Raw genomic sequence first — 25339 nt, forward strand, 5'->3', positions numbered from 1 at the left:
AAGCTGTGTGTGCGGAGTACAATGGAGGGAGCAGGAAGAGTGAGAAGTAGAGGAGGCCGAGGAAGAGGACGTGGAGGTGAAGAAGTAGGATGAAGAGGACGACAAGGACAAGGAGGAGCAAGAGGAAGATGAGGAGGGGGGAGAGGAAGGGTAGGAAGAGTAAGAAATAGAATTGCTGATGACATCAGAGCTACAATAGTGGACCATGTAATCAACCGTGGAATGACCCTGAGGGTAGCTGGCCAACGGGTCCAGCCTAACTCGAGCCGCTACACTGTAGCAAGCATCATAAGGACATCTTGAAATGAGAATCGGTGAGTACAGTCACTTCGCACAAAGATTTGTAGCACTGCCATATGCCAATGAGAAACACACCAATACTGTTATGATATTTTGATACCACGGTAAGCATTTACAGGATATTGTTTTATACAGGAAAACTGTTACTCAATAAGGCCGATCTACTAGTTGTTTTTCTCTTTCTCTGTGACCCAAGAATTAATGTGTAGGACTCACAAGCTGGTACCCCAAGGTCGAAAACACCACAGAGATGAGACCACTTCCTTACTCCCATCCTCCCTTTTTCTTTATCTCCTGGAAAAGGCTCGTTAAAGGCTAGGTGGTTCGTTTCAGAATTCACTGATGAAAGAACTCTGTATTTTATGTCTAGGAGTGTATTTTGCTGGGATGATCATAAATTGTAGCTGAGCTGATAAACTACACACAGGATACTTCTTTGCTCACAAGGCAGGAAGACGTTTCCTTATTTGGTCTGTACCGGTTTGAACTGGGAAAGCTGACACACGAACCTTTTTTTTCATCTATATAAACTGCTGTGTATCAAATAAACCTTTGAGTTGATTTGGGAAGGCAACCTGAAGCAGTCTGTGTTTCCTTGTTCTCCCAAGCTGCTCCCGGCGCTGTAACTAACCCAGCTGAACGGCATACCTGAGTGTTACTTTAAATAATTAGGAATCTTAGAAGGAAAGGACAAAACTCTGCTTATCGCTCACGCCACGGAGGAAACCCGGGAAGGCAATTTCCTTCAAATACCATTGATGTAAAAATACTGAAATTGTTACTTTACAGAGTTGCTAGATGACCAGATGCTGGGGGCAGAGGAAGCATGTTCACTGCAGACCAAGTAACCCATATAGTCATTATGGCGATTGCAAATAATCCTATACTTGGAAATAAACACTTGTGTTTGTTTTGATGTGTTTGAATAAACACCAGTACTTGAAGTTTGGATCCCTCTATGCTTATGGATCTATGACAGAAGTATGAGCTCAAACTGACATAGCCTACCTTGTGCACAGAGAAAGCAAAAGCCAGATGTGTTTTGTATTCATACCATCAGTGTGCAGTTGGCGCATTGTGTGCTTAGTAGATGATGGCTTGTGTGTACTGTTTGATACGGAAACACCATTTTTACGAAGGTGTGAAGAGTTAATCTAGCTGTGTTTGCTTTTGCAAGAGAACTACAATGTTTTGATGATTGGGTGACAGGTTTTCTTATTTGTGTGAAGAGTTTTGCAAAATTAGCCAATAGTTACAAAAAATGTGCTTAAGCAATCAGAAAAAACTGTAAACCAAAATAATTCACATAAATCAGCCTCAAATATGAGGAAACTTACCTTCTGCTGTTTTTAAAGGTTCCATGTGATCAAATACTACGCTGTAGTATAGCAGGATAGTATAATAGCAGCTCATATGCAACGGAGGGAAAAAAAGACTGAATAAGAAAAACAATATTTACAAATATGACCTAAATGGTAAATTTAGGTCATATTCAGATAGATTAACAGTAGTTTTAGTTGTCAATAAGCCACTAAAACTACTGTTAATCTATCTGATTAATAGCTGCCTTGGGAGCCACCATCTGGAGGAGGAGCAAAAGGAGGACAAAAATATGTTGTTATTGCTCCTTATCTGTTCGCTGCTGATATCATAAAGTGCGCTCCACACAAGTTCTGGCACAGAGGCAGCAGGTGATGCATTGCTCACACTGCTCCGTAAGAATTAAGTATCAGTAACCATTTTATCGATGTTTCCTGTAACTTATTGAGGCAACAAGTGAGGAACAATGAGCTACACCTTAGAGACAAAGACTCTGAGAGGGGTGATCAGTTCAAGTATCTCAGGGTCATATTCACGAGTAATGGGAGGAGGGACCAGGAGATTGACAGACGGATTGGTGATGCGGATGCAGCGATATGGATGCTCTACCGGTCTATCGTGGTGAACAAAGAGCTGAGCGTAAAAACGAAACTCTATATTTACCAGTCGATGTTTATCCCTACTCTCACCCATTGTCAGGACACGCTGGAGAGATTATATCTCGGCTGGCCTGGGAAGGCCTTGGTGTTCTCTAATGGCCATCTAATTTTTACAGCACCAAATCACAACAGCAGTCCATCCAATGTGCTTCATATTGTGAGGCCAACAATGATCCAGAGACAACACCAACAACCTAACAACCCCTGATGAGCAAGCACTTGGAGAAAAGCAAAACTCGATTGTAACATGAAGAATCATGTGGCAGAACCAGGCTAAGGGAGGGGAACAAAACAAAAAACAAACAGAGGATCAACAGGGGGTCCATGACCCTCTTAGGGACACTCCCATAGGGCTTAAATCTGGGACTCTCCACCAATTGCTCGAAGAACTGAAGAAGCTTCTTGGATGAGAGGTGAAATGTCTTCACAGACCTTAAAGAAGTCCAGACGCTTTTATTTCCAAGCTCCTTAGACCACCATGACCTGGATGGCTGGAAACACACGTGTGGTTAGATATTATATTTGCAAGATTTTTAGGGCCCAGTACAATAACCTCAGTTTGATCTGAATTTAGAAGCACAAAATTAGAGCTCATCCAGGTTTTCATGTCTTTAAGACCTTAATGCAGTTTAAATAACTGCTATGTGGTATGGAGCTTTCACATTAATGAACATGTATGCTATGCCTTCACATTGCCTGTTCATTATGCTGTGGAACACCATAATTAACCTGAGTGTGTTTCCATTAACAAATTGGTCTCCATCAGGTAGATATGATTTAAACCACTGCAGCAACCAACCTTTAATTCATAGGTATTGCCTAATCTCTGTAATAAAATACTAAGTCAACAGTGCTGAGGACTAGCACAGATGAGTCCACTGTCAGAGCCCATAATAAAATGGCCTATTATTCACCTTCCTGCAAAACACAGGATCCACGTTTAGTTTTCACACAGAAGAAGCTATTCTTACGATTCAATGGAATTAATCAAGGGCTACCGAAATGTTAGCAGTAACTGATTGTGGTGCTTGGCACTGTCCCAAGCACCACAGCAAGAAGGTCCTGAGACGTTTCTCCCACTGAAAACATCCAGATGAACAGAATCAGCTTTTGTGGATTTGCTTACCTGGATGATTGAACATGCATCAAGAGGGTCCCGAGTACAAATCCATTAGCTGACTGGGGCCTTCTATGGCGCTTGCGTGTTCTCCCCCATCTTGCGAGGGTTTTCTCTTGAGCACTCTGGCTTCCTCCTACAGTCCAAAGACATGAATGGAGATTAGGTTACCTGGCAGTTCTAAATTGGCCCTAGGTGTGGATGTGAATACTTGTGTGTCTCTGTGTTACTGTGATGGCCAAAGCCATGGCCACACTCTAAAAGTCAGTAACTCTTATGTATTCGTTATTTTTGATTTAAATAACACACTTTAGTTTGCAGTAAGTTTATTGATTGGTTTGGATACATTTGTTCTATTTGTAAGCACGCACATTTAGTTTATCTATGTATTTACACCAATTCATTTCTTATTCTTGATTTTGTCTAATCTTCGTTTCCTTCACCTGTGATGAGCCCTGGGAGTTGCCAGACAGAACGTGGCAGCCAGGGTTTACAGCAGTTAAAAATCGCAGAAATCGCATGATAAGGTGGGGCCAGGTTTCACAATGAGCTCACCCGAAACCCTGGCTGATTGGGACCCACACCCATGACCCTCTTAGGGACACTCCCATAGAGCTTAAAATCTGGGACTCTCCACCACGTGACCTTAGAACTGAAGAAGCTTCTGGGATGAGAGGTGAAACGTCTTCAAGCAACTTAAAGAAGTCCAGACGCTTTTCTTTGCAAGCTCCTTTGATTCTACAAAGATATTTTAGAAGGAAAAATAAGAAACCGTGGTTTTATCGCCCGCTCACAGCGCCAGCTGTAGCTTTGTTGGAATCCTCAGCTTGTCTCCTCCTCCCACCTTTGGCTGTGTGCACACTTATTTTGAAGGCATCGACAGGAAGTAAACCCCTAATTCCAAAGTGGACCTCTGCAGGAAAGTTTCTCAAGGGATTCCTTTGTTCGTGGGTTTGGACCGGGAGAAAGTGGGTATATGGCATGAAATAAACCAGAAGTTAATAACATCAGCTGAGTGAGGAGGAGGAAGCGTCTGTGGACACAACGAGGAGTTCTCGGTGAAAAGGCAGAGGGACGAAGCTCCTAATGGAAAGAGAGGGAAGATGACTAGGAGGAGCCGAGGACGGAGCTGAGCTATGTGGCAAATCTCTGAAGAACTTCTCCGTCCGTGAAAGCAGCAGAGCCGCCTTTATTTCGAAAAAGTGGTGAGTTGGAATCGCAGTGGGCCTGACACGGTGAACTGGTCTGATGTTTCCTCCAAACTTTGAATCCACGCGGGGGAAAAGTTTCAGAGGAAGGGCCGAAGCTTCAAGCTAGGCTGTGGAAGTTCCTCCAGCGAGTTAAACCTGAGGACAGAGTCAGGCCCTGCTGCTGTAATTCAGCAGTACAGTACCTCACATTACTGCTGTTTATTTAATCTATTTAAACAAACTTCTTCCACATGTGACATGTTGTCTTGTTTTCCGGATGAAACCGTGGCTGCACCCTGAGTGTTTCGGTGCTCATCACAAAACGTCCTGTTTCTGTTGCTCACGTTTTCCTTTTTTTAAAAAGTCCCGATCTTTGAATATTTAACTGCTCATACCGGTTATACAATTAGCTCGATTCATATTTGGCAATGATACGTTTATTTTAAACTTGTTTCTGTTCACAACACCGTAGATCTGAAATCAAACGATCGATGTGTGATTGAATTCAAAGGGTTTAAAAAGTATTTCACTAATAATGTAGGAATTATAGCTGTTTTGTAATCCCGGACAAATGAAGATGATTTTAATGTTAGTTTTTCTTTAGTCCTCTGCAGTCAGATACTGCTTAAGAAGAGAGCTCGTAGATGGAACCAAACACTGCATCTTCCTGTTGTTTATTAGCTAATACAGTGAAGAGGTGACCGGAAGGAGAGAGCGAGAAGAAGACGCCAGCAAAGGGCCTCAGGCTGCTGCACTGAGCCTTGTAGCTGTTTGCCTGCTCAGTCTGAGCTACACCAATGTGCTCCCAACATTCTGGTGCACGTTCATTTTCGCCTCCTCTGTCCACTTACAATAATCTTTTCCAGAACTGGGCACGTTGTGGCGTTCCTCAGGCTTCCCATCCTTCAGCGTAACCAGTGGGTTCCACCTTGTTATGAAGCTTCTGTACTTCCTTTCATGAAGTTGTCTGTTGATTGCAGACTGTTAATGACAGGCCTTCCTAAGTGCCTCATTGTACAGCCTATGATCTAACAATCAGATGATCTATGAACAAGCACTTGGTGACAGTAAGAAGGAAAAACTGCCTTTTAACAGGAAGACACCTCTGGCAGGACGAGGCTCAGGAAGGGGAGGGGCCATCTGGTTGTGGTTGGCCATGTGATTGGCTGGTTGGGTCAGAAAGAGACACCACAAAAGGCAAACTATGGTAGAGGCCGAGTTTTATAATTGTGACTACATGCAATGTTCACTGGGATAAAACGATCTCTATCCCAGTAAAGATTTGTTTTATCCCAGTGAAGATTGTCAACATGAATATTTCATTCATCAGGATGTGATTGAAGCAGGCGGTCTGATGTAAAGCTGCGAGCATTTTAACCCAGTGCTTCCCTGCTGTCCAGATGGAGGGAGAGAAGGAACGACTGAGACAACATCGGGATGAGAAGGAGAGCAACGAAGCAGATGATTACGGCAAGTGTGACGACGACAAAGACAAGGTCGAGGAAGATGGGGAAGACTTGGTGGGGGCAGCACTGGTCTGGCAGGAACGCTACGGCGAGGACAATCTGGGCCTTCCCATCATGCACTGGGAGGCCCTGAGCCTGCGCATTGCCGAGCTTGAGAAGCAGGAAGAAGAGAAGAAGGAGAAGAGGTTAAAGGTCAGAGATGTTGTTGTCTTGCTGAAAGATGGTGTTTGTGTACACGTTGACTTTGACAATTGCAGAGGTGTGAGCGATGATGGGATACATAGAGACGCCCATCTCTGAATCCACGTGAGCGTGAATGTAAGATAGAAAGCACTTATCTCAAGAGTTTCACCTGTAGGCTGATCAGAACTGTTCAGTGATATTTACCGATGTAACGCGGTTTGTTGAAATGGTTTTAACATGTGGCTGCTGTGCTTGTCAGACTGGCCTTTCTCTGGAGCAAGGAGGAGCCCCAGTCAGCTGGAAAGAGGAGCGAGGGAGGAGAACGGAGAGCTGGGAGGACGGCGACGACGCCTGCAATAGTCACGTGCTGGCACTGACCTCTCGGTACAGGCGCGCCTCTTATTTCTTACTGGATGTCTGTTAACACCGTGTTTGTCTCTCAGTGTGCGGTCGCTGCAGTCTGCTCGCATCTGTTGCAAGTTCCAGTTTGCACACAGTCAAAGTCTTTTGGGTGGAGATTCTGGTGCAGTATGAGCTGCAACCATGCTTTCCTCATACTGCATGATCTGACAAAATGAAGGAATTTATTAACAACAAAAGTTAAGCTTTGTTTTCGTTTGGTCACGTTGGAGAGGGAGACTTTACCTCTAAGCAGGAACGTGAGTACAGGGCAGGTTAAAATGAGCTTTGATGGCTCATGTGGGGAAACGAAGCACCGCTCACAGTAATTTCTAACGTGAGCTCCAACAGATTTTCTTAATGTACAGGTTCTGATCAGCTGACCTGCTGCTCTTTGCAGATTTATGCATGTGAATTCAGCCAGATGTGAGCAGATGTTTCATGAGTTGCTCTTCCATCCTCCACACTGACAGCGCACTGTTCATGCTGCCTTTATACTCGAGGGCCACTGTGCACCAATCACACACGTCCATCACACTACAGCAAACTAGCCTGCAGAGGATTTCATGCAGTTTTTAAATGACACAGTTAGTCTGCTTCAGTTTGATTTGCAGCATGAAACAAATAATGTCACAAACACAACATGTGGTTTAGAATAAAACAGAATAGAATAGCTTCTATTGTCACTGTACATGTACAATGAAATTATTATTTGAAAACATGAGAACAAGCGTTAAATGTGCAGTTTATCAAATCCCACTGAGCAGTCAGCTGTTCCTGTCCCGTCTTTATCTTTCTCATCTCTGAGTGAAGTCGGCTTTTTCTTCTGTCTCAGCTCATCAACACACAAACTGCACACACAGGTTGTGTGTTGATGACTTTTGTTGAGCTGATAGAAATGTTGCATATGCAATCACCCCACACTTTAAAAATATTACTCCTTTTATGTTCGCTCCTCTTTTGTGCTGCTAGCTAGATGCTAAGCAACCAGCTGTGATGTGAGATTGGATATGTGTTCATGATGGTCCACTGACTGGTGTCTAACCCTCAGCCTGCAGACACGGATGAATCTCCAGCTCTGCTTCATCAACAACAGTGAAAGTGAAGAGGAGGAGGAAGAGGAGAAGAAAGGAGATGTTAGAAAGAAAGAAAGCAGCTCATGGGTAACCACTTCATGTACAACACAGCAGATTGTTCCAAATTACTTACAGTTAATATGTAGTTGCAAAATGTGATGCAGAGCTGAAGTAGCAGCGCTGTCACATGGCCTCATTTCATAAGTGTGCTCAGATTTGCCGTCTGTTTTCTGCTGAAGAGAGGAAGTGTTCAGATTCACAAGGATCCTCAGCCTTCAAGCAAACCAGAGAAACAAAAGTCGAGAGGCTTCAGGAACACTCTGAAGAACCTGCGAGACCGACTAAGGACGGACCACAAGTCTTTGGTGAGACAAATATTCAAAGGTGGAACAAACTATGTTATCATATAACCGAGTTCGAGTTATAGGAATCTGTCCTCTGCTCCCTGCACTGCATGCTGGGAGTGTAAACATTGATATGATGCCAGATTACAGCAACAGCTGCTTTAAGGAGTGAGTGCATGGAGGTTGTGGTTGGGACGCTTTTATCTCTCACCTGTGTTTGTGTGTTTCCGTGTTGTGCAAGTGTTTTTGCTACAGTTTTGTCCGGCATCATCTCCCTTCGGCTGTTTTGTGCATTATTGGTGATTAAATCTGCTATGGATAATTTTCAGTCAATGTATTGAGGTTGTTTTTCCAACGGCGCTGGAGCGCAGCTCCCGGTATACTTCCGGGTGCTACTTCCCCTCTTGCCGGTCATCTCGTTTTTGATTCGGAGGCCTCATCGGTGGAAGTGCGGGAAGAGCGCTGGTTTTCTTGCGCTGCTTCGTCAGCCTCTGAGAGAGGAAGAGGATCTTTGGGAGCTTCACTCCTGGTGTGCCGCCGGTCAGGTTCGCCTGAGACTTGTGGGGCTGGATTGATCTCCATGCCCACTTGTGTTTGCCACCTTGGGCAGTCATGTGAAAGCGTGGAAAGCCACGGCTCATCATGGTAGGATTTGCTGTGCAGCGTAGCCCAAAGTCGGGACTCCAGGCCCCTCTGCACCTGTCCCCGTGGGCCTCACCAAACTGCCAACAAGTCTTAAATCTTACATGATTGTTCTGAGCAGAGAAGCCTGATATTATGTTCATCTCTGAGACATGGCAGCGTCAGTCCCACAGTCTGCTCATTTCTCTGTGCACCTCGGATCTTAACTTCATAACTTGTGCTATTAAATTGGCCGTCACTTATGGAATTTCCCTTCACCATCTGGACACAATCGAAGTTGTTTTCATTGACCATAAGTTGGTCTCTTTGAATGTATGTTGCAGCTCAGCGTCTTTTCCCCAAGTCTGTATCAGGAGCTTTATTGATGACTGTATCAATGCTAAGTTTTCTTCTGATGATGTTGAGCTCCACATACACAATCCACAGTTATGGACTAAAACTGCTTGGTTCTACCAGCTTGAGCAGTATTAGCAACATCTGGGCTGCCAAAGCTGACAGGGTTGTGACTGGGAGGGCAGTAGAAATCTGCTGCCATCCTCAGGTCGATGGGTGTCATTCTGGTGGAGCACGTGGGGGCTGCTCTTCCTGGTTTCTGTTAGTGAGCATCAGCTGGAGGGTCTCAGCCAGTAGTTTGCGCTGATTTTCCACAGGAGGAGGAGGAAGAAATAATTCTGTCTTTTAAAACATCAGCGATAACAAATCCTTACATCCTGTAAGCATGAAAGTTCTCAACAAAACCAAGAGACTCTGTTTTTCGAGAGGTGAGGTGGTCTGGTGCTCTTGCACCAGGTTCTTGTGCAAACATCCCACAGAGAAATGCAGTGTGGATCTTCAGTGGAGGCTCCAGCGGAGGGCGGGCCCATGGCCACATACAGACATGTGGCACATATGGACTAAAGAGTAGAGGGTCACTCTGTGTTTTGCTAAGGAAACCTTCCAACATTTGTGGGTTTTTGGATGACAGTTTTCATTTTATGGCCCTAAGTACAGTGCAGCACTTCAATCGGATTTGCCCGGTCAATTTTCCCATTTGTTGGGAACAAAATGAAAGGAACGGCCCCGTCTTCTTCCTCCTCCCAGCAGATGGCGCCCTCCCTGAGCCTGGGTGTGACGGAGGTGTTTCCCTCCCACTGTCACCAAAGCGCTTGCTCACAGGAGGACTTCTGTTTTCTCTGTGCTGATTTAGGGTCTTCACCTTACAATGTAAAGTGCATTAAGGCAACTGTTACTGTGATTTGGCACCATATAAATAAAATATAATTAAATACAGATGTTAAACTTATGTTCAAGGGTCGCGTGTCTGCTTGTACCTGTTATAACACTGTGGCAGATGTGTGGCATTTCATCTCTGTTTAGGGAAGTCGACACTGATTTTCTTGTCAGATTTTGAAATGTTGTCTGTCTGTGGGGGGGACGAGGTCGTGAATATGTGCAGTAATATTTTTGTGTTTCTTTGTTTGGCTGTTAATCATGATTTGTTTCATTAAAAGATGTGTAAACTCTCCTCAGAGCACAGCGCGGAGTGATCCTGTAAACCAGAGGAGACATTTGGAGCACAGCGATCTGCAGGGCTTCACTATCAAGGAGCTGAATGCTCTCTGTGCGTCTCTCAGCCAGGCTATACAAGGTACTATATAACCTTAGCCCCGTCGTTTAAAAATAAAAGCGCCGTTTTCTCTGATGCATTGAAGAGTGAATTTTAATGGTTAACTTTTCATCCGTGTTAGATCTGAGCTCAGAGCTGGTGGGTCGCCTCCAGGTCCGAGACCAGCTGAGGACGGAGCAGGACGCCATGCTGCTGGAGGTACAGGATCTAACGTCACTGTGACATCACGTCCACATGTGAGCAGCTGGGAGGAGTGGTTATGAGACTTAAACATTATTAGGGTAACGCCACAAAGTTCTCCACGACATCTGAGACATTCCCTGCTGCTGTTGGCCGGACTGGTCACTCACTGTGAAGTGTTGGTCTCTATAAATACTGGGACTTTTTTAATGTTCTGTGTTTTTAGGTGTGTAAGGGAAACTTTGACCTGCTAAAGACGTCCATCAGCTGATGATTTACATATGAAGCGAAAACCAGCAGAGAACTGCATGTCAGTAAAAACCTGAGCCTTACACCTGCTACATTACAGGACGGGTGTAAGGTCAAAACCTCAAAGGTAGAAGCATGAGAGGGAAATATGACATCCAGGTTTGGCTTTGTCTGTTTGTGGAAATGATTGTGATCCACGTGGAAAGGTGAAAGGTTTCACGAGTGTTACTGGAATTCCCGTCTCTCTGGAAAGCGCTCTTAGATCATCCGCCTTCAAGCTGCAAGCACTGAACCCAGGTCAGTGTCTGTACAGGCTAAATGATGAGCAGGGTCATGCACATTTCAAAAGAGGGGCTGTTTTTATTAAAAACAATAGTTTTAGCACCAGATTGTTTCCATTATGTTCATTTATTAACTTGAGAATCCTACTTGTACTTCACATCATTTCTCCCACAGATACAGTAGAGACAGTCATTTCTGCATAATAGTGAGACGGTCCTTAACACAGTAGTAAGAAGCCTTCCAGCAGTCCTGTGTAAAATATCCACCTGGCGAGTGAAACTTCAAAACTCTTAACTCTGCAGTGCAAAAGGGACCAATATGGAAAAGCTCATTAACATCTGTTCTTTGCTCTGTTTCGATATAGTCTTTTGATCCTGGCATAAAGTCTTATTCATGCTTTTCTGTCTACACTTTTTAATTGATGTTGGTTAATAAATGAAATGTGCTCTTTTGTACAACAAAACGATATCTTTAGTATTAATCTAAATTTTGACACTTTTAACTCATTCACTGCCATTGACGTCTATAGCCGTCAATGGCAGTGAATGAGTCAATGGGTTTAACTCATTCACTGCCAATGGCTGGCAGTGAATGAGTTAACTTGTTGACTTGACTAACCTGTAAATTGTAATTTACTATTTTTTGTTCGTGTTTTTGGTCACAGTGAAAGTATTTCATCTCATTCCTGATGAGCTGTTGATATCAAGTTTAAAAACAGCAAACTTTTTAAAAGTTGAATGTAAATATGAACAGTACACATTTATTTGTAAACCATCAGTGTCTTACAATATACCAGGTGTTGAATGGAGACCACTGTTATTGAAATGTTCTCTTGGAGTGCAATGCCATCTTTAAATAAATAAATGATTTTTTAAAGTTTAAACAAAGCACATCAAAACCTGGAAAAATTAAAACTAACTAGAATAATTGTTACCACGGTCAGCAACACGAGCGTTTGTTTCATTCTGAGTTTTTGAGATTGCTTTAAGTGGAAAAGGAGGTCCACAGCCCCTCCAGTCCACTGTGATGCTTTTCACAGTCAGTATCCATTCTGCTGATTTGTACTGAGTTTTGCAAATTATGAGCTGTGGATTAAAGCCTGTCGTTTCCTCAGCAGGACAGATGGTGTAGTGTTGAAGACGTTAACACTTGGGAAGCTTTTTTTGAAGTCACAGAATCTGGTTTCAATCTTCTGGTTGATGTTATCGACCAATATTAGCTATTTTTATATAGCTATGTACTATCAGTGTGGGCATTTATAATGGCCAAGAAATAAAATTAGTAATTATAAAATAAAGTTTATTGCAGTTGGTCTCCTTAGTTTCCAAACCTGTGCACAGAATCCATTTCTTCCATTCCAACCTCTCTGCTGTGGACAAGACGAAGGCTCAACAGCTGGAATGGTGACAACTGTAGGTTGTTTATAAAGCACTTTTCACAGGCAGTCACAAAGAGCTCTACACAAAAGGCTAAAATAATCGAGAACATTAGGTGCCAAAACAGACAATACGAATGATTAAATAAAACACAAAAATTAACAGTTTAAAAAGTTTTAGTTTTAAAATGAAACATTCTTAACACAAAGCCTGTTTGAATAGAAAAGTTTTTAACCGCTTTTTAAAAGAATCCACAGAGCCAACCAAATGTAGTTGTGGTGGTGGGCTGTCCCACAGACTGGAAGGCTCTGTGGATTTTAGGATTTAGTCGTGTTCAGGGAACAACCGACAAACTGAGCCTGTGAACAGAATATTTTGTAAGAAGCTTGGATAAATAATCTGGGGCCTGGCCATTTAGCGCTCTGTATGCTAAGACAAGAACTTTCAAACTCTATTGGGAGCCAATATAATGAATATAAAATAGGAGTAATGTGAGCTCGATTGCTAGACCTTGTTAATAGTCTGGCCACAGCGTTTTGTATAGCTTGGCGAGAAAAAGACTATTTGCCCAAGCTGGTAAACAGGGCATTACAACCTAAACGCAATGACACAAACGTATGAACATTTTTTTCCAGTTCAGCTAAGGAGACCATATGTCGCAGTTCAGAAAATGTTCCTTAAATAAAAGAAACAGGAACAAGACAAAGATTTTACACGCAAGTCGAGGCCCAGAGAAGAATCAGATATTACACCAAGATTTCAAATGTTTGACTTGGCAGCAGGACAGAAAGACGCAAAAACCTGACTGATTTTAGAATCGAGTTCAGGAGGAGCTATGATCACGGCCTCAGTCTTTTTGGTGTTTAAAACAAGGTAAATGCCAGAGAGCCAATCAGTAGCACCAGTTAAGCAGTGGACTAGGGTGGACAACCTATCCAGCTGATGAGGCTTAAACGACATTATCATAGAGATGATAAGAAATGTCACTGAAAGATTGAATAATGCCAGATAAAGCAGCCATGTAGAAAGAAAATAGTGGTGGACCTAAAACTGAACCGTGTGGAACCCCGTTCCCACTTATGAAGGCAATGTTGGAGGAAAACCTGTCTGTTCTAGGAGAGGCCCTATAAACAGGAAGAAAACCAAGGCAGAGCCAGATGCACTAGCCAAAAAATTAGATCATTAGATCATTAGACCTTCAAGAGAGCGGTCTCAGTGGAGCACTGCTTTTTATCATTATCATCATTTAAACGTTGCGTCCCACCAGCACAGGTGTAGAGGAGCCTGGAACAGAGTACGGACGATGGTGTAAGCTGCACGGGTTTCCACGCTTTCAGATGACCGCCTAGGTGGTAAACACAAGTGGGCATGGAGATCAATCCAGCCTAGACAAGTCTGACCGAAAGGAGCCCAGAAATGAAGCTCCCAAAGATCAACTTCTCTCTGGTGGGCAAAGCAGCACAAGGAAACTGTCTCTCTTCCTCTGATGAGGCCTGAAAGAATACGAAAGGACCATCAGCCGCCCTGGGTCTGCTGCTCAGTGCAAGACGTTGCCTCATGGGGTGAGCATGATCATGAGAAAGGTGGATCAGCCCAAAGCTACATGGGAGGAGTTTAATGATCTAAAGCAGTTGGCGCCATAGTCACCAAGAACTGGCAACACACTAAGCTGTCATGGATTGAAATGTTGCCGTGCCTACAAGGTCCCTCTCTTCGAGAAGGCACATCTAATCAGAGTCAGAATACTTTATTGATCCCTGGGGGAAATTATTTGTCGTTACAGTGCTCCATTATAAACAAACATTAACAGAGACAGACAATACACTAAGAATAGCACAATATATACAGGCATATATGTACATAAAAGTCACTTATTAATAAATAGCTGAAAAAGAACATGTGCAAGAAGGGTGTAGCAGTAAACATGGATGAGTTGTACAGGGAGATGGAGATGGCCACAGGTTCAGTGGTGCTTTTCGGTAATTTCAGTCTCTCACTGAACGTGCTCCTGTGACTGACCAGCATGTCATGGAGTGGGTGGGAGGTGTTATCCAACATTGTCTTTGTCTTGGACAGCATCCGCCTCTCCGACACCACCTTGAGGGAGTCCAGCTCCGTCCCCACAACATTGCTGGCCTTGCGAATCAGTTTATCGAGTCTGTTGGCGTCTGCGACCCTCAGCCTGCTCCCCCAGCATGCAACAGCATAGAGGATCGCACTGGCCACAACAGACTCGTAGAAAATCCTGAGAATTTTCTGGCAGATATTGAAGGACCTCAGTCGCCTCAAAAAATAGAGACGACTCTGGCCCTTTCTGTAAAGTGCTGTGGTGTTTTTAGCCCAGTCCAGTTTATTGTCAATGTGTACTCCAAGGTATTTATAGTCCTCCACAATGTCAACACTGACCCCCTGGATTGAAACAGGGGGTCAGCACTGTTGGCCGTCTTTTTCAAGACCTCTGCAATTCCCCCTTGTGTGCTGTCAATCAACTTCTGGGCCAAATCCTGACTGATGCGACCAATGACTGTAGAATCTTTCATAATCAATGTTTAGAGTTTGTCACAGTTAGTGGGTTTTTGACAAACTAGAGCTGAATTCACTGACTGAGCAGAAAAACCGGGGGAGTTGAATATGGAGAGAAATCTGCCTCAAAAGTGTTGCAAATGCATATAATATGATCCACAAGCATAAACAAAGACTTACAAATGTGCACAATGATTTGTGTATAACCTTTGAGGGCTTGCAGGAATGTGCTGACCACATGTATAACTACTTTACAAATGCAACTATCCAAACCTAAATAAATACTGATGATTCCACACCAGTTATTACGTTCAGCTTCACAAATCTGGCCATTTTCTCTTTCAAAACCCCGTCTGTGCCGGACCTTTGCTTCAAATGGACAAGACAAGAGTAAAGCCCTTTACACACCAAGTAGATAAAACATTTTCGAGGTGCAAATATTTTATGTGTGTACACACTGACAGCTTTGTCCTCAGGAAATGAACTGCAAAAAAAGCTCTGTGTAGGTCTTTGGTTGAGTCATGGACTAAAATGACTCAAAGGATGGTTGGTTAATAAGCTGGAGTGAAAGATTACTGCTCCTGTTCCTCAGTTTGTGCTTTCAGACCTCTGACAGTTATTGTGACTAACTGTCAGTGACTGGCAGTGTTGATTCGTTTAAGCTAACACGTTCATCTCCCTGTAACCAGGTTGCTCTCCTCACCTCCAATTTGTGGAGCACATGCTCTAAAAACACCAACACAACTCTTCACATAATCCATTCTTCTACCACGGTGTAGAAAGGAAGAGTCCTACCCCGTGGTAGAACCGTCTAGATTTGTGTATGAATAAGTTTGTTTTTGCATTAAACATTATGGGACAAAAGATTTCCTATATGTGTCTTGGTGATAGCAGAGATGAATCAGGCTGTTTAGATGGAGAGGTGCTCCATCTAAACATTTATGCAGAAGGTCAGAATTAACTTTACAACTACAAAATAAAGTTATACCCATTTTGATGTTTATTTCTCTCACTTTCTCTATTGACCAACCTAGAATGTAAGTGTTGATTATGCCTTTACCCATGCTTGTGCCTGCACTGACGGAGGATAACCAGCCAACAACCAAGTCTCACATAGGTGTAGGTGTGGAAGACAATGTTCTTCTTTGCTTGTCAATTACAAATACTCAAGAAAAGCAACGTAAAACAAACTAAAACTGTTCTAAAACCTTGTTTTAAAACAGTTACTGATTTCTGTTCATCATATGATGATCAAAACTGGTTTTACTGGCCAGTTATGATAATTTGGGGATGTAGTGTAATGAAGGTCCTACTCCTGACAACACTTTATACAGTACAATTGTGTTGAAAATAGGAGAATTGAGGCAGAGATGAGGTGCAGACCAGCCGCGTGCTTATTCACCAACACTGACGGCCACTAAAATGTAACACAATCAATGCAGCCCACTGGTGGGACATCTGATGTTAACTGTAGTGATGGTCTGTGGAGCTAAAGTGTCATAAAGACAGTGCTTCAGAAACACTGTGTCGAGGCTGAGGTCGGCTGGCCAGAGTCACGTGACTAATGACGTCCAAAGCGTCATCCTGTATGTCACTGCTTCAGGACCTGATTCAGTGCTTTATAATCAGGTCCTGAAGCAGTGACATAAGGAGACGACTCATTGGTGGTTACTTTGGTGATGATTTTGGTGAACCAGTGTATAACACACACACACACACACACACACACACACACACACACACACACACACACACACACAGTGTTGGGAAGGTTACTTTTAAAATGTATTCCATTACAGAATACAGAATACATGCCCTAAAATGTATTCTGTAACGTATTCCGTTACGTTACTCAATGACAGTAACGTATTCTGAATACTTTGGATTACTTAATATATTATCATGCTTTTTACAACAACGTGAATGTACTATTGCTGTGTGATTTATTACTATTACTGAAGGTCCGCGACTCCGAACTGTAGTAAAGGGACCTCTGACTAATACGGCGGGGTCCCTGTCGGCTCGTAGCCGAAAAATAGCTTTACTTTGTTGTGTGGGTCAACTTTTCTTGCCAGAGACAGAGAGAGGCGTTGAAAGGCTGCTCCAACGGAACTTATTGTTTTCGGAGGAAAACACTAACACGGTGTACAGTCGAGTCTTAATAGCTTACTTACAACTGGGCTCGTCAGGCACTCTTCTTGGCTGAAGTGGTTATTATTATATTTACATGCTTCCAGCTCCCGTTTTTCCTCGATGACAACTCGTACCTTTCCACTCCCCTTTTTCTCCCTCCTCGCGCTCACAGACACATAACGTGTATGGCAGTCCATTCTCCCTGCAGCACGGACTACACTGCCCATGATGCTACATTCTTTAGAGCTATGCTTGTAGCATTCTGCCTGTTAGCTTAGCACAACAACAACGAAAATGCGCTCTCTCACCCAGGAAACACACAGTCGCAGAGAGAGAGAGAGAGAGAGAGCGTCGCCCTGTAACCATGGCAACCGTAACGCTGCCGCCTGGAACAACAGAACGTAGCTGTCAAACAAAACCCAAACAGTCCTGACCCGCGACAAAATGAAACAGGAAAGTACCGCCGTGTAATCCATTTATTTCAACAAAGTAACTGTATTCTGAATACCACCTTTTTAAACGGTAACTGTAACGGAATACAGTTACTCATATTTTGTATTTTAAATACGTAGAGGCGGTACATGTATTCCGTTACTCCCCAACACTGCACACATATATGTATATAACTAATTAATGTGCATAAATGTGCATAAACAATAGACCAGAGAAGAATAGAGAAGCTGCTAATAGTCAGAATAGCTGAAACAACTTAATTTAAAATATATATTTCTGCATTTCTTTGTGTCTGACGGTGTTGACAAAAACCTTGCACTGCTCCAGCAAAAACATAAATTATTAAAAAATGTTACACCTGGGAGACCAAAACATGGTGAGACAGCCAAAACTTTGTGTAACAATTATAAGTAAATGTGTTTTTGAAAAATCAAAAAATATATTTTAGAAAATTAAAACCTGTTTTGTCCCTAATCTCAGGAGTCACTGTCTAACCTTAACCAGCACTTTAATGACGTTAAATAGTCTTTTCCAAAGTAACTTTGAGGAAAATGAACGAACATGTGTAGATTGATTCTAAACGGTTCTCGTGTTTCCTTATTTTTTCGATCTCGTCAGGGACGTGTTGGGTGCCCGGAAGCATAATATGTTGACGATTTGTCACCTATTGTAAAATATTACGCTTTGGGAGTGAGAACGTGTTTTGTATTCACACATCAAGTAGTGCAGATACTTTTCTGGGCCCAAAGGGATTTGCCTCTTTTCCAGGGATCAAATAGGGATTCCTGTCAGGAGAATGTGTAAACCTTTACACTGTAGAACTTTGTTATTTGAGTTACTGTTGCCTTTCTTTCAATGAGGCATTTTTGTTTTGGGGTTGAGCGTAGAGTGTTCATGAGTTGTCTTTATAAAAAGACAACTCATGAACTTAAGATGATTGGTGAGTTTTCTGTAAAACAAAAGGGAGTTTGGGAATCAAACCCAGGAATCTTTAAGTGTACAGAGGTTATTCATAAAAAGCTTTAAACTTAAATGGACGTGTCGTAACTTGATTTGTTTTCAGGGTAGTTGTTTAAAAAGTAGTGAGGAACACACACAGACACACACACACACACACGCACACACACACACACACACACACACACACACACACAGAGGTGAAGTGGGGAGAAGAATTGGATGACACACAATGAGGGACAGAGGGAGGGACTGGATTACCATAGAAACTGCTCTGACTGCTCAGGGCCAATCGTCAGGGTCACAGATCAACCAAGCCGCTCTGCTGATGACTGATTGCAGCTAATGTTCACTTGTTGTTGAAATACAGGGAAAGGTTGCAGTCGTGGTGTCAATCACAGCTGCACTGCAGTCATAGCCTTTTTGGATGTTTCTGCAGTTTCTCAGCTATTCTGATGGGCAACAGAATAGAAGCCATATGGAGTAAGAGTCATCGCTGGCAGGGGTAAGCTCTTTGTCTTACAGCAGATTGTAGTGATGCAGGTATTTATGAGTTCGATGCTGTTGCATTTACACAACAACTAATGAACCTCCAGACACGGGAGAATTGTTATTTTTGTTCCAGAACATTTTCCAAAGCAGTAATATCTTTTTAAACATCCATTCAAAAACACATTTTCTTAGTTAGCCTTATGTAACTGCATGCCTCACTCTGGAACTCAATATGAGTTCAGAGGCAAACGGTTTGAGAGTTTTAGGCTTTTCCAGAAGCTACTTTTTATATCTAATTTTTTCCTGATACTCAATGTAAAGATTGGATTCAATCAACACCCATACAGCATGAAAATGTGTTAGCATATCGTGTTCTATCATGCTACTATGATTAGACAGAACAGTTCAGGTGTCTGCAAACTGTTCTTCATAGTTCTGAAAAACGTAAGGGAGCTAACATAAAAGTAAATAAAGAAGCACCAAAAGTTTATGGGGTGTTGCAACATGCTTTGCAAAAGGAATAGCTGCAATATACAATCTTTGTGATTTGCAGGAAACATGTATTTCTGGCACATATCTTTGTATTGTATAATTGTGAAAGACTCATGAAAATGTTTTTCATTTGTCAGTGGATACACATTTTCTTGTGTTAGGCTGGCTTTGTGCACTTTTATATTTTTGAAAATGTCATATATCTGAGAAAGCTACAGATCTGAGACACATTAAAAGTAAGGCGCCACCAGAAACACCACGACACATTTATGGCCTTGAAACAAATGCTTCAAATATTGAACCTATCGTCACACTTTCAAGATATATTTATTCCCCTTTTCGGTGTTTGATACAAAAACGTTTTCTTACTGAACATTAGTTTAGATGCAGATGGTCATTTTAACTCGAAACAAACATATTCCTTTAGTTTACTGGAACTCTATAACAAACTAATATGCAGAGGTACACCTGATGTGACTCTTTCAGTGAAGAAACTACAATGTTGCCTGAGTGAACCCTGTTTAGTTAGAAACTGTTGACTTTGCTGATGCTGTTGCTGACTGCATGACATGAAATTACTCAGGGATTGTGATGACAGGAATGGGTAATATGTAATCAGTGGAGTGAGAGAGACCAATGTACAGAGGGATGCATAAAGACACGTAGGGAAAGTGTGGTTACTTATTGCTGAGTTAATGGAGTGAGAAGGATCTGAATCAGCAACATACCCTTGTACACAGGAAGGCAAACAAGCACTGCGAATGAGCAGCATACAACAGGGGGACAAACAGATTGTGCAAAGGCCCCAGTGAACAGTTAATGGGAGGGGTGGGGTTGGAAAGCAGTAGCTCTTTATTATATTGCCCTCAATATAATAATAAGATAAGATAAGAAAACATTTTTTAAAGGACTTTTATGCTTTTAGCTATAGACAGGTGACAGATTTAGATTGCAGGCATGGTTTCATTGTAAGCTGATGCAAAGTTGTTCTGAGCAAACAGCGTATGAGAAAACGTTTCTGTTTCTGATGGGAGCAGATCCTTTTACAAACACAGTGTCTCCATCCTTAGGGGACGAAAGTTACTAAAAGTTTAATTAGCAGAAAAAAACAAATCTATGTTATAGATTAAAAATTGTGTGGATTTGTATCATTTCTCTCTAATCTGTGCTAACCAGTGATAACAAGAAATAAAACTGGTTTTTGAGTTTTCCAGTTAGAGTGGACGAGGCTAAGCATCAGGCTTTCAAAAGATTCAAAACTCTGTCTTTGGTTGATTAATAAGCTGGTGTGAAAGACTGGTGCACCCCCTTCATGGATTCTGACAGTTAGTATAACTCGGGGGTGTTCATTCATTTAAACTGACATCCTGCTGTTACCAGGTTTCTGTCAGGCAGAGTAGATCGATTTGTTGATCAATTATGAATTAATGTTCAGTTAATTTCACTGCTTTATTCTATGTGGAGATGTGGGTGCTATATTGTTCTTTCTTTGTAGTTTTTTTGTGTTAAATTAGTTTTTTTGTGATTTTTGGTTTGTTTTTTGTCTGGGAGCTGAGACAGTCTCTAAGGGGATGTGGTTCTGGGGGAATAACAGGACGATTGAATCTTGAAGCCCACATCATTTTTTGGACACCACTCTGACAGCCAGAAATTTAAGGAGAACATGCAGCTAAACATGTCACTCCTGGTCCAATTGGCAAGCAAACCAGCAAAAACGACAGTGTTTTGGCAAAGTTACACACCAGTTTATTATTAATTCTATGTTTACCCTTAGCCAGCAGTTTTAAATTTCCCTTAATGTTGCTAACTCTGGCCCCTGAAAGACAATTGACAGTAACATTGATTAGTAACAATTGACTGTAGTTGCTAGTGTCTCTAGCTTCATATTCTATGTCCACATTGACTCCCTGAATTGACACAGTGGTCATTGTTTTCCTGGTCCCCTTAAAGTCTGCAATTGTTTCCTTGGTCTTTGTCACATTGATCTACGGATGATTCTTCTTGCACCACACGACAAAGGAGTCCACCACAACCTGGTACTCCATCGCATTACCCCTAGCAATACATCCAACCACCGCAGAGAAAAAGCCTTGGAAGGTGGCAGATCCCTGCAGTGGACAGAGTCTACGGTGTTAAGGGTGAACAGGAAAGGGGAGAGAGTGGTCTCTTATGGTGCTCTGGTGTTGCTGATCACCTTGTAAGACAGCGGTCCCCAACCTTTTTTGCACCACAGACCAGTTTAATGTCAGACAATATTTTCATGGACCTGCGTTTACGGTGTCACAGGTACCAGTCCAAATTTCGTCAGACAGGTTGCATTTACTATATTTTTCAGACCATAAGGTGCACAGGATTATAAGGTGGACTAAGCGAAACAAAACAGTCAGACTTTACTCAACTCATTCTTCTTGCTTCCGTATCATTGATTCATTAATGCTGAATTCTCTGGCAGCTGCTCTATTCCCATGTTGTTGCAGTACATTAATGACAAACCTCGTATTGTGGATGGATTATCTCAGTTGTTGTCCTGACTGAAGTTTGGTTTACAGCATCCTGCCATGCGATTGCATTTGTCCCTAACCATCGGGAACCCTCACGTTAACTTTTATCGAGTGGAAAAAAGTTGGCGTTCATCCTCCAGCTATGCTAACATAGCTGTGTCGCTAGCGATCACGTAGCACATCATTATATACCAGCTAGCCCAACTTCAGTAACCCTACAAACGTCACTGCTGTTTAGTTTTCTGTCTTCATTTATGTTGGAAGTGATAGCAGAGCTGTACGTTTGAATTTTCTCAGAAATCTCTCAGTCAGAACATGCTATATCATGTTTAGGTGGAAACTAGCGAGCTAACTTCCTGCTAACTTCTAACTCTGTTACATGTAATAAATTCTGTTTTCATGGATTCCTGGATGTTAAACTTCATAGTTACACCTGGTAAAGCAGCAACACTGATCATTTTATTAAAGATGAAAGAATTTAGACAGTTTTTAACTCTCAGTGATGCTGCAGTGTTCGTTTGACTTTGGGACCTGAACCTACGGAGTTTTGCTCCGCGAGGCTCCTGACTGCGGTAGCTGTAATGCTACGTCAATCCATCAAGCGGTGCGGCTTTGTAGCTTACCAAAGTCATACTAAAACATTTTTTGACAGATTTTTGAGCCTACCAAATAAAAATCAGTTCGAGGTCAGTAAGCACAACCAGAATTCATACTTAAGGCACACCGGATTATAAGAGGCACTGTTGATTTTTGAGAAAATTAAAGGATTTTAAGTGCGCCTTATAGTGCAGAAAATACAGTAATATTAAAATTTAATGATCTGAAACATGTAAGTATGACAAGAAGCTGTCCATGAATCTCAATGAACTGAAGCACAAATGTTAAGAAGACTGTGTGAAACCATCTGAAGAACTGACAAAGGCATGGTTTACAAGCTACTGAATAATGGAATGTCCTTTGTTTTTTAACAGAACTCCATAAAATACTGTGAAAAAGTTTTAATGTACCTTTGAAATCATAGCAGATGCCCACAGAACCAGGAACACTACTTGATCAAAACTTTCAATACTAAGATAAGAGAAAATCTGATGAAATAAAATTCAGATAAATGACTGCTGTCTTTGTTTATTTCTAGGTAAACACTCATACATGGACAGGACCAAGGATGATAGAGGAGAAACCTGCCAGAAGTCCAAACATACATGCTGAATCCTTCTCTCTCATATCAAAATAACTTTTGCTCTCACGATGTCATCAAGACATGAGGTTCCTTCAGATATCAATGTGGATACGTTCCACGATATCCTCAACTCTTCCTCCCCATCCTCACCAACTCAGTCTTGCAGCATAGACGAGTCGTACAAGTACATCTTCCTTCCAATTTGTTATTCCTTCACATTCATCTTTAGCATCTCTCTTAACTCTGTCATCCTCTACCGTTCTTTCCGTCGGACCAAACGCTGGAATGCTTCTTTAATATACATGGTTAACCTGGCCTCTACAGACTTTATGTACGGCCTGTCGCTGCCATTTCTTGTAGGAAGTTACATAATGCGTGACCGCTGGGTTTTTGGGGACTTCATGTGCCGTGTGGTTCGTTTTCTCTTCTACTTTAACCTCTATTGCTCTATCTTCTTCCTCACTTGTATCTCTGTGCACAGATACCTTGGTATTTGCCATCCAATGAAAGTGATAACGCTGGAGACCAAGAAGGCCGTCAAGTGCACTTGTGTCCTTGTTTGGATAATAGTATTTGCTTTGACTTGCCCCATCTTCCGTTTTGCTCAGACTGGTCATGTGACAAGATTAACAGGGTTTGGAAGCAATGTAAGTACTGACAACCCGAGTAATAGCATATCACCAGAAAATGGTAATGTGGGCTATGGTAAATTGGAAGGGATAATTGAAGAGTACCAGAACTGCTGGGATGATGCCATCGATAAGGAGTTTCCTGATTATGTACCCTATGGCATTACGCTCCATTTGCTGGGCTTTTTTGTGCCATTTTCCATAATCGCTTACTGTTACTCTCACGTAGTTCTGACCATATTTAGGACACTGCATTCTCAGCCCTCACTGTGCAGAAATCCAATGGATGAATGCATGGAGAAAAGAGATGGGAAAGCCTCAGCAGTTGTTAGAACGGGAAGAAGACGAAGCAATGGATTGCAGAAGATGGCGGGACGAGATGAAGGGATTTCCATTTCACTTGGTGCGCACTCCCCATATGCCAGTCGAAGGCGTAAATCTATCAAAACTATTATCACTATCACCCTGCTATTTGCTCTGTGTTTCTTCCCCTTTCATGTTACCAGAACCATCTTTCTTTTGCTGAAAGTGACCAAGGGAGTTCCCTGTCACACCATGACGGCAGTCTCTATGTGCTATAAGATTACCAGACCTTTAGCATCGTTCAATGCATGGCTCAATGCCCTTCTTTACTTTCTGACTAAAGATAAAGGAGGAGCTCACTGCTGCCAAGCAGTAAACACCCCTACCCAGCAGCATGCTATGCTACAGTTGCCACTAAGAGTGATGGGAAAAGGAGAGGGTGAAGTGGACAGAGAAACAGAAGACCGTATTGACAAAAAAGAGAATAAAGCATGTCAAAGTCCATCATATATGAACAGAGCAAAAGTTAAATATGTAGCTGAATGAACTTCAGATGCACTGCTGGATGTTATTTATAGACACCAATAAGCAACACATTAGTAACAAGTGAATCAGTCCTGCTTCATGTTAATCATTTATGTAAATCTCATTTTGGGATCCACTATCCACATCTTGGTATAGGGACTCACTGACATTGGTTTTACCTAGCTGGACAATATGCATTGCAATACTACGAAATTTACTCAAGGAACATGCCAAACCAGTAAAGACACTGTCACCAGCTGCTAAGCTCCCTGGATCCCAATCAAATTCAACATCTGCAATACATACCGGGAGAAGTCTTGATTCCCTGGGCCAAACCTTCAACTCCAGAAGACCTACTGGCAACATCCTCCTACCAGACACCAGTAAACACCAGATGTCCACCATATCCTGACAATTGGAATCAGAGAACACAGAAGACTGAAATTAACAACTATAAATATCCACGCATATATACAAGGGAAACAAACAAATGTCACCATTTTTAGACTCAGTGAAATCGAAAGCCAATATCACAGACTGTACATAAAAGATCGAAGTACCAACGGCAAGATTTGTGAAAGCAAGCAGAGGATGTTTTGTAACTTCCCCCAAGGGAATACTTCATCAACTACTGTTGGCTGAATCCTGTCAGAATGCTTATTTATTGCTACTGTCGATGTAACGTTTACACAATAGTTATAAACTTTAATTCTGCAGGTTAAAAATGTAAATGTATAGCCATTGCATTTATAATATTTTAAT

At 42.2% G+C, this 25339-nt stretch overlaps 2 protein-coding genes across 6 annotated transcripts; both read left to right on the forward strand.

The window, feature by feature from the left end:
- The first annotated feature begins 4060 nt into the window (after positions 1–4060).
- LOC147329653 (schwannomin-interacting protein 1) lies at positions 4061–23188 on the forward strand. 5 transcript variants are annotated; one of them, XR_015128983.1, is made up of 9 exons: positions 4061–4601; positions 5987–6244; positions 6495–6619; positions 7686–7797; positions 7950–8075; positions 10206–10323; positions 10424–10500; positions 10709–11028; positions 11188–11476. XR_015128983.1 is itself a non-coding variant. In XM_086290951.1 (8 exons), the coding sequence occupies exons 2-8, from the start codon at positions 5987–5989 to the stop codon at positions 23172–23174; spliced, it is 915 nt and encodes a 304-aa protein (XP_086147077.1). In that variant the 5' UTR covers positions 4061–4601; the 3' UTR covers positions 23175–23188. The 5 variants fall into 5 exon arrangements, 3 of the variants coding, with proteins under 3 accessions (XP_086147077.1, XP_086147078.1, XP_086147079.1); XR_015128984.1 differs by having other exon boundaries at positions 10424–10583; positions 10709–11476; XM_086290951.1 differs by lacking the exons at positions 10709–11028; positions 11188–11476 and adding an exon at positions 23076–23188.
- LOC147329654 (P2Y purinoceptor 3-like) lies at positions 23189–25339 on the forward strand. Its single transcript, XM_086290950.1, has one exon. The coding sequence runs from the start codon at positions 23189–23191 to the stop codon at positions 24596–24598; it is 1410 nt and encodes a 469-aa protein (XP_086147076.1). The 3' UTR covers positions 24599–25339.

Source organism: Aulonocara sp. 'chitande type north' Nkhata Bay, linkage group LG5, assembly GCF_057382095.1.
Source record: "Aulonocara sp. 'chitande type north' Nkhata Bay isolate Kocher_YH1m ecotype deep benthic linkage group LG5, A_spYH_male_GT1.1, whole genome shotgun sequence".
Classification (NCBI taxonomy): Eukaryota; Metazoa; Chordata; class Actinopteri; order Cichliformes; family Cichlidae; genus Aulonocara; species Aulonocara sp. 'chitande type north' Nkhata Bay.